The sequence below is a fragment of the Fusarium vanettenii genome (assembly GCF_000151355.1).
Source record: "Fusarium vanettenii 77-13-4 unplaced genomic scaffold NECHAsca_83_unmapped, whole genome shotgun sequence".
Taxonomy (NCBI): Eukaryota; Fungi; Ascomycota; class Sordariomycetes; order Hypocreales; family Nectriaceae; genus Fusarium; species Fusarium vanettenii.
This window is the reverse complement of record NW_003315806.1, coordinates 49,841-65,009: the sequence shown is the minus strand read 5'-3', so window position 1 is coordinate 65,009 and position 15,169 is coordinate 49,841. Positions and strand designations below refer to the sequence as shown.

Genomic DNA, 15,169 nt, shown 5'->3' with positions numbered 1-15,169 from the left:
CTATGATTTCTTCCCTTTATAGGGTAGACCTTATTAAGGTCGCTATTTCTAATATAGTCGGCATAGTTTTATAAGATCTAGTCTATAGGTCCTTAGTCTTCTCCGAGGTATAATTAGATATTTTAATATTATTTTTTATCTTTTTATTTTCTTATATATATAAAGAAATTAAATCCCTCCTTTATTATTTATTTAAATCTATTATATATAACTAAGATATATTTCTTATATCTTAGGTATATATCTTTATTATAGAGTATTACCTCTATATTAAGGTAGCTTCCTTTAGGGTTTTATTTTTCTTTTATTATAATTTTTTATATAATAATAATAAATTATTATTCAAGGGTAATAAGTCTATTTATCTTTAAGATAAAATAAATATAAGCTATATTAATCCCTTTATTCTATCTATAAGTTCTATATTAATAGGTTTTATAAATAAGGTAAGGCTTATTATTAGGTCCCTATAGTTATATAAGAAAATAATTATATTCCTATTTAGTCTAGATATATATACTATAATAATAATCCTTATAGGAGACTTATAAGATTTCTTTATATTAGGGGTATATTAATTAGGTATACTTATTATCCCTTATATTATAATATAGTCCTTATTATGAGTTTATAGCTATTTCCTCGTGATATACTTAAATAGGGATATCTTTTATATATAAGTTATTTTCCTCCTCTTATTTTATTAATCTAGAGGTTTTTAATTCTCCTTAAGTAATTCTAAGGATTTATTCTTATTATTTCTTAATTTTATAATTATTCTATTTATATTTATATATCGCCTTATATAGGTCTTTATTATATTATATTTCTATAATATTAATAGAGTTATATTAATAAAAAACTTAATATCCCTTTATTTTATACTATAAGTATAGTTTATTATTAGGCTAATATAATAAGGGAATTAGGAAATAATCTTATTCTTATTTTTCTTTTTTATATTCTTTATACTAATAATATTAATATAATATCTATAAAATACTAAGGTATTCTTTATATATTAAGTAGGTTTATATATTATCTTATATATTAAATAATACTTCTAGATATTATAAGTTCTTAATTATTATTTAGTAATATATATAGATATATATATCTTATATATTAGTAGTACTTATATATTCCCTTGCGGTTTAAATATATTATTCCTATAATATATTTTAATATTAGTTTCTTTATTTATTATAGAGTTATAGGTAATATTTTTCTTTTTATAGGTTATTATCTATCTTAGGGTTCTATTAGTTCTAAATTTAGGCTATTACTAGTTATTATTAAGCCTCTATTCCGGCGCTATAATTAGGATTATTATAATATTACTTAATTTATCTTATTACTATAATAGTCTTAGTATTAGGGTCTTTATTAGGTTTATTAATTAGTTCGGGTAATAATTTCTATCTTAACCTCTTTATAAGATAGAACTATTCTATCCTTAGGGGTCTTATTATAATATATTATAGTTTTAGCTAAGGATAATTATTATACTTAAATTACTCCTTAGTAAGGTATACCTAGTTATAAGGTATAATAATTTCTCCTAGTTCTAGGCTAATATTATTATACTTAGTCTAGGCTATGCCGAGTATTTTAATTATCTATAGAGCTATTTATAGTTTATTATTAATTTATGCGAATCTTATTTATTTCTTACCTTTAGGGAGTTATTATTACTATAATTAATAATAGCCTTCCTTAATATTATATTATTTTTTATAATAGATCTTCTTAATATAATTTATCTTATAGTAATATTAATATTTAAGTCTATAGTAATTATATTTCTTTTATTAGGTAGCTCTAAGTTTTATAAGTCTTATATAAATTCTATAGGATATATTATTTTATTAATATCGCCCTTATTTAGTATTAAACTAAGATTTCTAATAATTCTTTTTATTATTATGGGGGTTCTAGAGTTTCTTTTAAGAGAATTATTAATTATTAATCTTAATTACTCGGCTAATATAATTAATAAGGTTATTAAATTAGTCTTCTTTATAGAGTTTAGCCTATACTTCTTTCTTAAGTCTATTAAAGAAAAAAGATATTAAGGGTTCTTAGTCTTAATTAACCTTCGAGGTAAGCTAAAGGTATTTAATATTATATTCTAATATAGAGCGAGTTTATTAAAATACCTTAATTTCTTTTTCTGCCTAGGCCTTTTTATCTATTATTTTAAAAGCTTATTAAAGCGCGGCTTTAAAAGCTTTAAAGTTAAAGTAGAGATTTATAATTCGAGGTAAATATTTATTAAGTAATTTAATAAAATATTCCTTTATAATAAGTTTAAACTAGGCTATAATATATTTAGTAAGATACCTAATAATATATTAAACCTTATTAAATACTATAATAAATTATATAGGGTAATAAAGTATAAATATATATAATTATATAAGGAATATTAATAATTTATATATAATATTATTAAACTTCTCTAGTTATTCTAACTTTAAGATTTCTCTAATATCTTTACCTTTTATAATAATAATCGCTATATTATTAATATTCTAAATATTCTTATAATATTACTAGTTTTAAGCTTACTAAGTAATAGCTATATAATTAATAAGTCCTCTAAGTTCTTTTATTTTAGTAATTATAATAATAACCTAGGTATAAAGTTATTTAATTTCTTTATTATTATTATTTATCTCTTTATTATTATTAAGATTAGCCTAAATTAATATAATAGGGGTAAGTAAGTAATTAATAAGTAGAACCTATTAATAGTTATTACTAGGAATAGCCTAAGTAGCTATTATATTTAATATTATTTAAGGTAATATAAATAATCCTCTAAATAAGAGCTATTAATATATAATAAGAGGATATTTCTTAAGAGATAAATTAATTATATTAGTTTATATTAGTAAAAGAGAATATTATATAACCTTAAAAGGTAATATAATATTATATCTAGTAATATACTTAAGGTATTAAGTATAACTAAGTTATATTAATAGCTAAGGTAATTACTATATAAGAAAATATAATAAGTATATTCTATATACTTATAGTTAATCTTTAGACTAATATTCTCTAGGTTCGGTCTAAGGTAAGACTAATATTTCTAATATTCGGTCCCTAGACCGATGCGGGCGATGCTCGGTCCCCTTAGTCCCTTACTTAGTCAGAGTATTTCTACTATATTTCCCCGCCTGGCTTATGTCATAGCCTTGACATAGAAGATCTAATAAATAAGGTATTCTATCTATTAGAAGATATATTATTTCGATAGTAAGGGTATTATATAATATAATGCGGAAATATATTAAATAAGAAGCTATTAATATATAATATCTAGAGTTTTCTAAGGGAATAAATAAGGTCTAAGTAAGGGCCTTATATTTATAGAAGTGAGGTCTAAGTGAGGGCCTTGTATTTATAGAAGTGAGGTTTCTTATGGTTAGTATATTAGGAAGGGAAAATGTGGGTAATAAAAATAATATGTGATAGGGGATATATTAGGCTATAATACTAAGTTTATTAATATTTATCCTCTGCTAAAGATAAGAATATTATCCTCTATATATATCTAGTACTAAGTTTATCGCTAGCGACCTTATTAATAACCTTCTTAACTCTAAGCAATGCCTATAAAGGCGACTCTTTTATAAGGAGATAGCTCTTATCCTTAAACTTTGAATTATCCCTTTTATTCCTCTTATCTTGCCTTCTCTTTAACTTTTAGATTAAATAACTTAATATTTATATCTTTAAGCTTCGGCGAGGTTACTAATAGGACGAGATAAGATACCTATTATAAATAATATAGATTTAGGTGGGAATACTAATTAAGAAGCCTAGGTCACTAATAGTTATGCCTCTCGTGGGAAATGGTTTTAGAACGAAGATACTAAACTAGAAGCTAGGTAAGCGAGAACGGCAATTTACCCTGTTGCTGTGTATCACATGTTTACGATCCAGGGAGGTGCAGAAGATGTCTGCTGCTGATACATTTTCTAATTGGCCCAAATGCACTGCCACGCTGCCATTTGGAATCTGGATGGCTGGCACAATGTTGCTGATTGGCCAGGGTGCCTCTACGTCATTGGCTTGGAAGGCTGTGCAGCGCCCACGGAGTCAAACGTTCAGGACAGCCCGAACTGTGCTTCGGTTTCCCCGAGCCATGTAGACAAGAACCTCGTTGAAGAGGTCAAAGAAAATAGCTTCCGAGCCAGGTATATAAAGGCATATAGAATTCTGCCATCATGGTCTATGATTCTATAGTCTAGACACCTTTGTAGCTCCACAGCTCACCTAGCTCGAACTGGCACCAGACCTTATTTGAACAAACGTCTTTTGAAAAACCCACACACCCATCCACTATGTCTCGCTACGCTACAGCGCACGCATGGGCAAACCTTGCCGGCGTGGGGGATGCCCGCCCGACCGCCCAACAAATCATCCGCGACTGCAATAAAGAAGACGGTCTCGCAGGCAAAGTCATTCTCGTCACCGGCGTCTCCTCCGGCATAGGCGCGGCCTCTGCTATCGCCCTGGCCTCTACCGGCGCAACTGTCTTCGCCGCCGGGCGGAGCATCCCCAGAGCCAAAGCCGCCCTGGCTGCTGTCGCAGACTCTCCTCGCGTGCACTTCCTGGAGCTGGACCTGTCTTCGCAGGCCAGCGTCAAGGCTTTCGCCGCAGAGTTCTTGAAGCAGTCGGGAGGCAGAATCAATATCCTGCTGAACAATGCGGGCGGCATCATGGCAGACTACAAGAAGACGGTAGATGGCGTGGAGAGTCAGTTTGCCATCAACTATCTAAGCCCATTCCTGCTCTTTGCGCTCCTAAAAGACGCTCTCCTTTCCAGCGCCACGGACGAGTTCCCCAGCAGAGTCATCAACGTTACAAGCAGCGGCCACCGCAACAGTGGCATCCACTTCGACAACCTCACCCTCGAAGGCGAATACAGCTCAGCCGCCGCGTACGGCCAAGCCAAGACTGGAGGGATATACATGGCAAGCGAAATCGAGCGCCGATACGGCTCGCAGGGCCTCCACGCGTGGAGCGTGCACCCCGGCGCCATCCTTGAATCCGCTTTCCTGACCAACAGCGGGTGGAATCAGGCATCCATTGAGCAGATGACCGGGGGCTGGCCAACTAAAGTCTTCAAGTCCATCGAGCAGGGAGCCGCGACGCAGGTTTGGGCGGCTATAAGTGATGATGTTTTGGCGGACGGGGTGACGGGCAGGTACTTGGAGGACGTCTCGGTTTCAAAGCCAAAGGATGAGACGGACTGTCCAGGTCTAAAGGGCTACGTTGAGCACACGTATGATCAGGGCAACGCCACACGCCTGTGGGAGGTCAGTGAGGGACTGGTTGGACTTAAGGCCTAGCTCGTTGTGACTCGGCTGGTATCCAATCACTGAATACCGTCTTCCCACTGGCCTTTGTTAATGTGTCTTCGGGCCACTGCCTCGGGCCCTTTCACTAGAGCATTTTTAAGTAGGTTTCGTATTATTGTGGCATTCTCCCTTTCAAAACAGGGACTGTTTTGTGTCCTTCTTCGTGTCGATGCCATACCTGGTAGAGGCTAATGACTCTCTTACAAGGAGACCCTTTTTTAGACAGCATAGCTGGTCGCTCATAGTTTAGTTGAAGAGGAAGAACCCATCTAGTGTCTTAGACAGAGCGACTCAACCTAATGTGTGATATCTGCCGTCTTATCGCAAGATACACTTCCAGCAATGGGTATATGAGCGTGAAGCGTGAGTCGCCTTCCATTTGATCCGATCCGGATCGATTCAATACTGGAAAGCCCTTAGACCACATTTCGATCTTCGATGACCATAGAAATGATCATGTTCGGTAAAAAATATACGACGGGCTTCTTCATCCATCTTCAGGGTCATTCTCGTCAAATAGTTCGGCATGACTTTCCAAGGCGCCCTTACTGGTGCTTATAACACAGACCTCCCTAACAGCACCCAATGTAGTCAACGTACACCGTAGATTGCGAGTCAAATCTTCGAATAGATACTGCGAAGGTTTTCTGATCCATCGATAAGCATTGGCCGTGTGGATATATTCAGCAGCAAGCTTGATTGACTAAGAGCCAACCTGCAGCACCTCCAAAGTGGTTTCTTGAAGGGGCTTCCTTGCCCGTGTGCGTCATTTTCAGCTTTGGCCTTAGCCTCGACTATGTGTTTCATTCTCCCGATCAAGGTCCACGCTCATCAAGCTGCTATCTATCACAGTAAAAAGGAGTACTCACCAAAAGAGTCCCACTACCTTCATCACCTTCATCTCACTCATTTACATTATCCCTTCGACTGTCAGGAGGCTCCAGTTGGGTCACTACAGGGGTGTCAAACCCATCAAATAGGGGGCGGCATGAAAGGTACATTATTCTCCACCTAACTTAGCCTGTGATAGAAGTCCCAACAATATTTTGAGTTACAAATCGCGACATCACACTGCTCACATCCCCCCCTAGATTGATGCCTCCTTGTATTGCTGCTGACCGCCCCCAAAGGCTTGCTTGAAGGCTTTTGCCAAGGCTTTCCAAGCTGTTGGCCCTTGCAAGCAACGCAGCTAGTTTTTTTCCCCTCTTTGGGCGTATTTATGCTGTGCCACGGGCGTAAATTCGTCTCCAGTCCGAAACGACTGCCTTGAGTGACTTTCCTTATGGAACGCCTTGAACAGCTCGTTATAAATGCGCCGGCGCCACTCTTTTTGACTCGTATATCGCTTCCAAGCCGGCTGCCCGTAGAGTTGAAGAACGTAGCTATTCACAAGCACCACATCGAGCAGGAAGGTCCAAGTAAGAGCCTGCCAAGCGCCTCTGCGGATCGAGTAATCATAACCGTGATATGCCCTCATTTGGTCTCCTCGATCCACATGATTCATTTCATCATTATAGGAAGCAGCCACCGTAGGGATAGACATCAGCTTGACTGGCTCACCACCAAAGAAATGCTGTATCGGCCGCGCTGTAACCTATTTCATTGATGGTTTCTTCCTCCAACGGTCGGTCCTCTCATCGCCCTTGAACACAGTTGATAAGAATAATACGAGGGCATTATCTTTCCAGGCGATTTGATTCACTACATAGTAGGTGGGTAGGTACGGCGGGTGGGTACTACATGGTATCGAAGCCATGACACAAAGCCTCAGCGGCGCAGCCCTCATTTGGAGGGCTATCTTTACCAACGGCGTCAACAAGCCCTTCCTAAACTTCATATTGAACGATCTGCCCGAATTGGGCCAGTGGTTATACGACCTCGTCAAACCTGGAAGCGCCTTGGGTAGATTTCCGGCCACTGACGGTGCGACCAAAACCCCAGATGCCGAGTTCCCAGGCATGGACAATCCGTACAATGAACTCGTCTTACAGCTACCGGAGAACAGAAATGTTGTGGTTTCCCAAGCACAGAGAGTAGCTTTGACCATTGTTGCCATTCTGAAGATGGGCAGAGGCAAAATGCCAAACAGGCTCGACGACCTTCAACTAAACGCCAGTCTACGCAGCGACTTTGATGCAAATGCCAACCCTCCATCGCCAACGTACATTTCAGCGCTTCACGGCGGGCCGCCGTCTTCACCAAATGAGAAATGGCTCTTCATCAACGGCATTGCAAACAAATTCTTCTGGTTTTAACGGTCGTGCGACAAAATCGGTGATACCTTCAACAGAGAAGTCACAGGAGTATACAACAGAAGCGACGGCATCCTCTGGAACTTTATCGAGTGTTGCGGTGAACGCAGGGCCGCTGAGCCAAATACTCTTATCGAAAACACGCAGAGTAGCAAGGCTGGTCAGAAGGCCCTCGAGCAAGAGCCTAGGGGTGCTTTATGGCCCGCCGCTGGTAAGGTCCCCGATATCATCGTTGTGATCGCGCACTCTTAGGCTTGCCTGGTCTTGCGCCTAGCGCTACAGACGCTGGTAACAGAGATTCCGAAAGGCTCCCCTCAGAGACGAATCATTAAGGAAAGGCTAAGAATATTCACCTTTGGGAACCCAAGTGTCGACTGGAAGGTGAAAAATGGGACAGAACACCCTTTGAGCAAATACGTCAACACTACAGAGCATTTTGCGAACGAGGCCGACTTTGTGGCCATGCTAGGCGTTGTGATGCACCGCGACGACTAGGACTCGGGTTATGACCCAAACTTGGTTTTCTATAGCAAGGCGGGAAAGGCGCATCTATTCGGTATATATTACTCTCTCGGGGTTAACGCTTATTACGGTGGGGAGAATTCATAGTTATTGAAAGCCGTGAATGGAATAGAGATAGCTTGAGCGATATAGCCTGGTATGTCATCTGCGAATGCGGCTCACTCCCATGGCTTTACACTTTTACCCTCATCGTAGCTGCCACCAGCGGGTCTCCACATCTGCCAGAAGGTCATGGGTTGCAACTCCTCGTCAATCTTCCTCCACGCCTCGCCAGGGGCCGTCTTTGTCGGTTGCAGTCGGTTAACGTTGACAATAGTGAACCCGTGCTTCTTGTAGACAGGTACACCATACTTGGTGGCATCCAGCCACATCTCAACGCCCATCTCGTCAGCTTTCTGCTTACCCCAGTCCATTATCAAGTCTGCCACGCCCTGACGCCGGAAGTCTGGGTGTGTATAGATGATATTGAGGTCTTGCACCATCAGCAAACTTTCCAAATTACTAAGTAGCGACTAATTTGAAGCTCGATGACAGAGAGGATCGAAAGGAATATTTGGGCTTTGACTTACAAAGTTGCGGTCTTGCCCCCATCTTGCGTCTTGGTGCGTCGAACTGCTCCAAACACTTGCTAACATATTCCCGCGTCTCTCCTTCCGGGTACCAATAGGCTTCAGAATAGCCATCGTGCTTTTCGAAAGGGTTTTTTGGACAGATCTTCCATAGACAAGCGCCAACAATCTTGCCGTTGTCATCAATGACCTTCCCCCAGTAACTTGTTGGATCCGAATTATGCCAGTCTAGCTGGCGAGCTATACATTCCTTAATTGACTCTGCTCGGGCAGTAGGGCCGTCGCCGTGAACTGGACAGAAGAGGCGGAAGAAACTTTGAAATGGATTCTCATATGCGGCCCATTGGCACTCGATGACTTCTTCAAAGTCAGTGGCGGTGTCCACCTCGAGCAACTTGAAAGGCATGATGCTGATCTTGTGGGTTGAGACTTAGGAGCTTGTTGATGCGCAGAATCGCATACGAAGATGGGTTCATTTGAGTCCAGACAGGGACAAAGTCAATGCATGCCGAGACCCCGAAAGATCGACTGATTACCTCTCAAGCCTCAAAAGTTTCTACCATTTTTTCTCACGGTGCTGGTTCCACAAATGGATCGAGAGGATGCTGCGCCACGCCTGACGGGAATTACCCCCATGAAGTTTCTCCTGCGTCCAAGCACACGGCAGGACGGTGGTTGTGCCTTTTGAACGGAGTATAACCAACGGGAACTGTGTTCTCTGACATCTAACTTTGAACTAAGGTGAGTGAATTTCTGAGCCAAATTTGAGGGCCGGGGTTTAGGACCAATGATGAAGGTTACATGGTGCGCGGGCCCTCCCGGATAGTTCTCCGCGGACCGATTGATCGACAGCCGCAAAGGCACGCACGGGGCAATTTGGTGATATCATATCTCATATCTCACATCCTGGTCGAATGGAGTGTCAATGCACATGTCATAAGGACATGAGCCCTTGAAATATGGCTCTTATCACTGTGCCTGAACTCAGTCTTGGTGAAGCTTGCCTGTTTTCGGCCAAGCTTGCAGATTGGTGGCGAAGTATCTTCTCCGCACACTTTCTATGCCAAGATACCTTGATTTAAACTGGAAGTTTGGACATCTATCAAGATTACACCCTTATGAACTGGTCCTGAGTAATTGAAAGACCAGTAAGTCACGGGCAGGTTTTTCAATTCATCACGGTGCATCATGGAACCACTTAGCTACGTCCTTTCCAGGGGGCTGTTCCAGACCTCGGCCGCGTGCCGACGGTGTTCCGTCGTCGGCGGACCGTGCCCCTGTTTCGTGTTTTGGGCTGGGGAGGAGCAGTGATTGAATCTAGCCAACTCTCGTTTGCACCCACAAGGCTCAGCCCAGACACTATCGACAAACTGTGCCAAGCCAAGTAAGTGAAGGCGATCCTGGCAATCTCAACTGCTATCTAGGTCAACAATGCCGCCCTGCCCTCTTCCCGCGCCGCTTCCAAGAAGCGGCTCTGCCATTTTTCACTCAATTCTTCCGTTACTCCCACCATTGTAACCGTAACAACCGCTGCTTCGCCCGACATGAATCCTACGCAAAAGGTTATCACCGACACCAACAAGTCTCCGCTAGTCCAGGTCTTAACCTTGATGTTCCTCGTCATCGCTCTTCTCGCATGCTCTGTCCGTACGGGAACCAAGATCCGCATGATCAAAACCCTGAGGGCCGATGATATCCTCACCATTGTTGCAAGTGTAAGTAGATAGGCCTGTCAACGCGATTCACCTAGCGAAACATCTAACCGCTGTGTGCTCACGCCCGTACCCGCAGGTCCTTGCAATCGGCCAGTCCATCGCTGTGTTCGCGGGATGTGATAATGGACTGGGGCGGCATTTCAACACGTTGAACTCCCGCGAAATAGACACATTCTTCAAGGTAGATGCGTTGACCGCAACCCGCAGAATCATGGACAGAAGGACTGATCGAGTATTCCGATTGTAGAGCCAATACGCGGCCAACATCATGTTCATTACCTCTCTTTTCTGTTGCAAGCTATCAGGCATCGTCGGTCTCCGGATTATGAGCCGGGAAGGCCAGAAATGGATCATTTTTGGCTGTGAGGCTGTCGTCGGCGGGTGGGGATTCACTGCGCTCGTTGTCAACCTCTTCCAGTGCCGACTGCCTACGCCGTGGAGGTACGCTGACGACAAAGACTGCATCAACCGAACTGCTTTCTGGACTTACTATTCCCTCACAAATATTGCCTCGGACATTGCTATTGTTGTCATCATGTGCGAAAGCGTTCTGAAAATCCAAACATCATGGTCCAAGAAGGCTTTGGTGATGGGTGTTTTTGGCAGCCGTATCCTGTACGTTTCAATCACGCAATTGCGATTAATCTATCTAGAATTTGTGCAATAGAAAAACGCTAACAAAGACGGAAAAGTGTTACGCCCGCAATTGCGGTTCAAATCTATTTTTCCAACAAGGCCTTTGGTGCCACCGATTTCACTTTCTCGATCTGGAAAGCCGCTATCGCTTTACAGCTAGTCCAGTGTCTCTCCATCCTCACCGTTTGCATTCCCAGCTTCAAGCCCTTTCTCGACAGCGTGGAATCCGGCCAGATCCGTATGGATGACCTTCGGCGACAGGGCAAGACTAGCACCAACGGCTACCCGAGTGGGAGGCCGGGGTGCAGTGGAAACAAGTCAAGCGGGAGCACCCCTCTAGGCACTAGGTCACGACCGTTCAGGTTGATCGAGGAGGCTATTACGACTGAATCACAGCATAGCCAAGTATTCGAGTTGGCTGACTTCTCTAAGCCAAACTCACGAGGGGCTGTAAAAACAACGACGGAGCAGCAGGGTGCTGCTTCGGAGGGGCAAAGCCGCCGCACGAGCCACTCAAGTCAGTCAATTCTCATCCTCCAGACATGGCAAGTGGAAGTGCGGGGCATGCACGAAAGAGCCCTTGGGGAAGATTGAAGAGAATTTCTCTTTCCCCGCTGAAGGAGGCACAGCGCTTTGGATCTCACGCACAGGGAAACATTGTAGCCCAGCGTCGTGAATGGAAATCGATCAAGGGGTCGGACAGCTTGAATCCCCAATCTTGTTAAGAGCGAAATCATCCGGGAAGCTGAGGGCGTGAAGAGGCATCAAGATGATGCACCACTCTGCAGGGGGCCAAAGCGAGGACCCAACATGTAGATGAGCCATGGCAGGGGTAATTCAATTCATAGGGGAACAGGTTTTGTACATGTTTGCCGCATGTTAGCCACAGGAGTAGTGCGGGATGGCAGCGATTTAAAGAGAATGCTTGTATACATAGTAGCACGGACATGACGGGGGCAGGGTGAAAACGAAGGAGGTGCCAACTTGGCAACGTGGCTGGATAGAAAAGGGCGGATTGGCTATTAGATCGGACAAGGGGGCGCTTTGACCTGGAATGGAGCACGATCAACTTTCCATGTGGCGTCTTCCCAAAGCGCCTCATAATGCCGTATGCCGCCGCCGCTCAATTCTTGTGCTGGACAGCCGAGAGACGTAAAAAAAGCAATGGTAGTCTGGCTGTGAGCAAATATGAACCCTGGACGTTGTAGCACTGACCCTCTTCACCTGCTAAATCAAGGCGCCGTCATCGGTAGACTAATGCAGTGTCAAGGACCCTGGACAGGTTCCAGGGTTGCTGACCTCCACAGTCATGCACCGGGGCACCGGAGCAGGCTGCCGGTTAAACCGCGAGAACAAACTCAACCTCAAGCATCTGATAGCACCACCAACTTCTCGCCTTAGGGAGGAGATGGTGGCGTCAACATCCCCCTTTTGCCGTCATCCTGACATCGTCTGGAATTCTTGGCTTCTCCTTTTATCAAATTTTTTTTCTCTCTTTCATTTCTCTACAACTTAAACTCTTCTGTCCTGTTCTTCTCTCATCCTTCCTCTTTAGTCCATCATTTGTTGAACTCGCCTTCTGCTTCCATTTCCCGCTCCGCTATGATGGGTAGCGACAACTCCAGCTATGAGCTGGGCAACACGGTGGCCGTCGAGGCCCATGAAGCCGGCGTCTCGATGGCGGTCAAGCCATTTTCTGCTCGGTCTTCGAACGGCTACGCTGATAGTGATCAATTGGCGCGACTAGGCAAGAAGCAGGTTCTCAAGGTACGCTACCTCGTCATCAACTTTCAGCCTCTATTACATTAGCTTCATTCCATTACTAACTACATCGCTTGAATAGCGAAATTTTGGCTTCATGTCGATTCTCGGCTTTAGTTGTACCGTCCTGATTACCTGGGAAGCTGTCACAGTTCTCTTCGCTCAGGGCCTCAACAACGGCGGCACTGCCGGCGTCATCTACAGTTTCCTTATCGTCTGGGTCGGCAACTTCAGCGTCTTCTCTACAATGTGCGAACTAGTCTCCATGGCTCCCACATCCGGTGGACAATACCACTGGGTTGCCATGATGGCACCGCGATCCTGCGCCAAGTTCTTAAGCTACCTTACAGGGATTCTGACGGTCGGGGGCTGGCAAGGCTCCGTTGCTTCTAGCGCTCTTCTCACTGGAAACATGATTCTGGGTTTAATATCTTTGAACAACGACAGCTTTGAGCCCAAGCTATGGCAAGGCACTCTGCTCTTCTGGGCCATATTCGCTTTCGCCGTGTCCATAAACACCCTTGTCAGTTCGGTGCTGCCCAAATTCGAGGGCTTAATCCTGATTCTGCACGTGTTGGGTTTCTTCGCCATCCTTATTCCCCTCGTTATTCTAGGCCCTCACGGAGATGTCGAAGAGCTCTTCACGACCTTCGTGAACAACGGCGGCTGGCCATCTCAGGGATTATCCTTTATGGTTGGTATGATGGGCAATGTTTTCGCCTTTGTCGGTACTGATGCCGCTTTCCACGTATGTTTTACCCTGTTTGAGAGTTTGCTGATATACACCCAGTGGAGGTCGTTACTTACTCGCTTTTGCAGATGTCCGAGGAAACTGTGAACCCGTCTGTCGTGGTTCCCGCTTCCGTCCTACTGAGTCTATTCATCAATGGTGCTTGCGGTTTCGCCATGATCATTGCCATGGTCTTCTGCATGGGTAATTTTGACGATGCTATCAACTCTGGTCCCGGCATGCTGGGATTTCCATATATGTATATCTTCAAGCAGGCGACCAATTCCACGGCCGGTGCTACCGTCATGGCTACAATTATCATGATCCTTGGAGCTTGCGCTACCGTCGGCATGCTTGCCTCGACTTCACGAGTATTCTGGTCCTTCGCCCGTGACCGCGGTCTCCCTTTCTGGCCCACCTTGTCCAAGGTCGACGACCGCACCACTGTTCCCGTTTGGGCTGTCGCCGTCACTACCACAATTTCGGTACTGTTATCTCTCATCAACCTTGGGTCTCCTATTGCATTCATGAACGTTACGTCCCTTTCGATTTCCTGTCTCTACGCCTCCTACCTCATGGCCGCTATTCTACTCCTCTACCGCCGTACCACCAAAGGTTTCGCGTTGCCAGCTACTTCAGATCTCCCAGCTCTGGCTAACACCACAGGCGCCGAACTCGTTTGGGGTCCCTTCCATCTTCCGGGCGCTTTTGGTATTGCGAACAACATATTCACCATCTGCTATCTGGCGGTGGTTGGCTTCTTCAGCTTTTGGCCTCCGGTGCTGAACCCAACCCCCGACATGATGAATTATAGCGTTCTAGTTACTGGTTCAGTTGCCATTTTTAGCGTTGTCTATTACTTCGTACAGGCCAGGAAGGACTATAATGGTCCCGTTGTGGAAATCTAACCGCTTAGGGCAAAGGGTCAGAAAGATTAGGGGGTCAGATCCTTCCAGCATAGCCCTCAGCACAGCCCAATTACAGGGATGAAACTATCAACAATACGAGACTCACCATTAGATATTCATTTAGCTAGGAAAATCAAGAGTCTCTCGGTGATTCTTATCCATCTGTCTGGGTGATATATAATGTTTGTGCGCCTATGTAATCAACCGCTTGCCTTTCTCGCTATCTTTTTCTCGCGGCTCTCAATAATCTCGATAAAAAGAATATCTATAAACGGTAATATATGGTTTATTGAACTTTTATGCGCCCTAATATTATTAGATACCCATAAGTCTGCCTATAAGTTGGTTCCGAAGTGGCCTATCGATTAGAGCTTAATCCCTATTATCGGTGATATCTTTGAGTTAGTCGGTGTGATTGTGAGTGTGTCTAAGTCTTCCGATCTAGGCCTTTGCTTTGCTCTCGGCTTTTTTTCTTTAAAGTCGACCGTGATATCTTAAAATATCATAATATCTCCATATGACGGCCGGGCCTGTCGTGAGTTGGGCGACAAGGCGCGTCGTCCCCTCACCGCCGCCATAGTCTTGCTATTCATCCTTGTGGCCACTAAACTGTCGGACCGCCCAAACGGCCAGAACTTGGATAGGAAGCCAGGTTCGTTATCTGGGGATCCCTCACGTCTATCCGCCAACTTAACGACGTG

At 43.5% G+C, this 15,169-nt stretch overlaps 5 protein-coding genes across 5 annotated transcripts; 4 read left to right on the top strand and 1 right to left on the bottom strand.

The window, feature by feature from the left end:
• Positions 1–4,355: 4,355 nt before the first annotated feature.
• On the top strand, positions 4,356–5,366 carry NECHADRAFT_55803 (uncharacterized protein; the record flags this gene model as incomplete). Its single annotated transcript, XM_003039661.1, has 1 exon — positions 4,356–5,366. One exon carries the CDS (start codon positions 4,356–4,358, stop codon positions 5,364–5,366), a length of 1,011 nt encoding a protein of 336 aa, XP_003039707.1.
• A 1,763-nt stretch (positions 5,367–7,129) lies between these two features.
• Positions 7,130–8,122, top strand: NECHADRAFT_88998 (uncharacterized protein; the record flags this gene model as incomplete). Its single annotated transcript, XM_003039660.1, has 3 exons — positions 7,130–7,536; positions 7,666–7,838; positions 7,902–8,122. 3 exons carry the CDS (start codon positions 7,130–7,132, stop codon positions 8,120–8,122), a joined length of 801 nt encoding a protein of 266 aa, XP_003039706.1.
• A 185-nt stretch (positions 8,123–8,307) lies between these two features.
• Positions 8,308–9,124, bottom strand: NECHADRAFT_55801 (uncharacterized protein; the record flags this gene model as incomplete). Its single annotated transcript, XM_003039655.1, has 2 exons — positions 8,308–8,621; positions 8,719–9,124. The coding sequence occupies 2 exons, from the start codon at positions 9,122–9,124 to the stop codon at positions 8,308–8,310; spliced, it is 720 nt and encodes a 239-aa protein (XP_003039701.1).
• A 1,138-nt stretch (positions 9,125–10,262) lies between these two features.
• NECHADRAFT_55806 (uncharacterized protein) lies at positions 10,263–11,663 on the top strand (the record flags this gene model as incomplete). Its single annotated transcript, XM_003039659.1, has 4 exons — positions 10,263–10,433; positions 10,510–10,614; positions 10,681–11,048; positions 11,126–11,663. The coding sequence occupies 4 exons, from the start codon at positions 10,263–10,265 to the stop codon at positions 11,661–11,663; spliced, it is 1,182 nt and encodes a 393-aa protein (XP_003039705.1).
• Positions 11,664–12,746: 1,083 nt separating this feature from the next.
• On the top strand, positions 12,747–14,468 carry NECHADRAFT_55800 (uncharacterized protein; the record flags this gene model as incomplete). Its single annotated transcript, XM_003039658.1, has 3 exons — positions 12,747–12,836; positions 12,913–13,578; positions 13,650–14,468. 3 exons carry the CDS (start codon positions 12,747–12,749, stop codon positions 14,466–14,468), a joined length of 1,575 nt encoding a protein of 524 aa, XP_003039704.1.
• Positions 14,469–15,169: the final 701 nt, after the last annotated feature.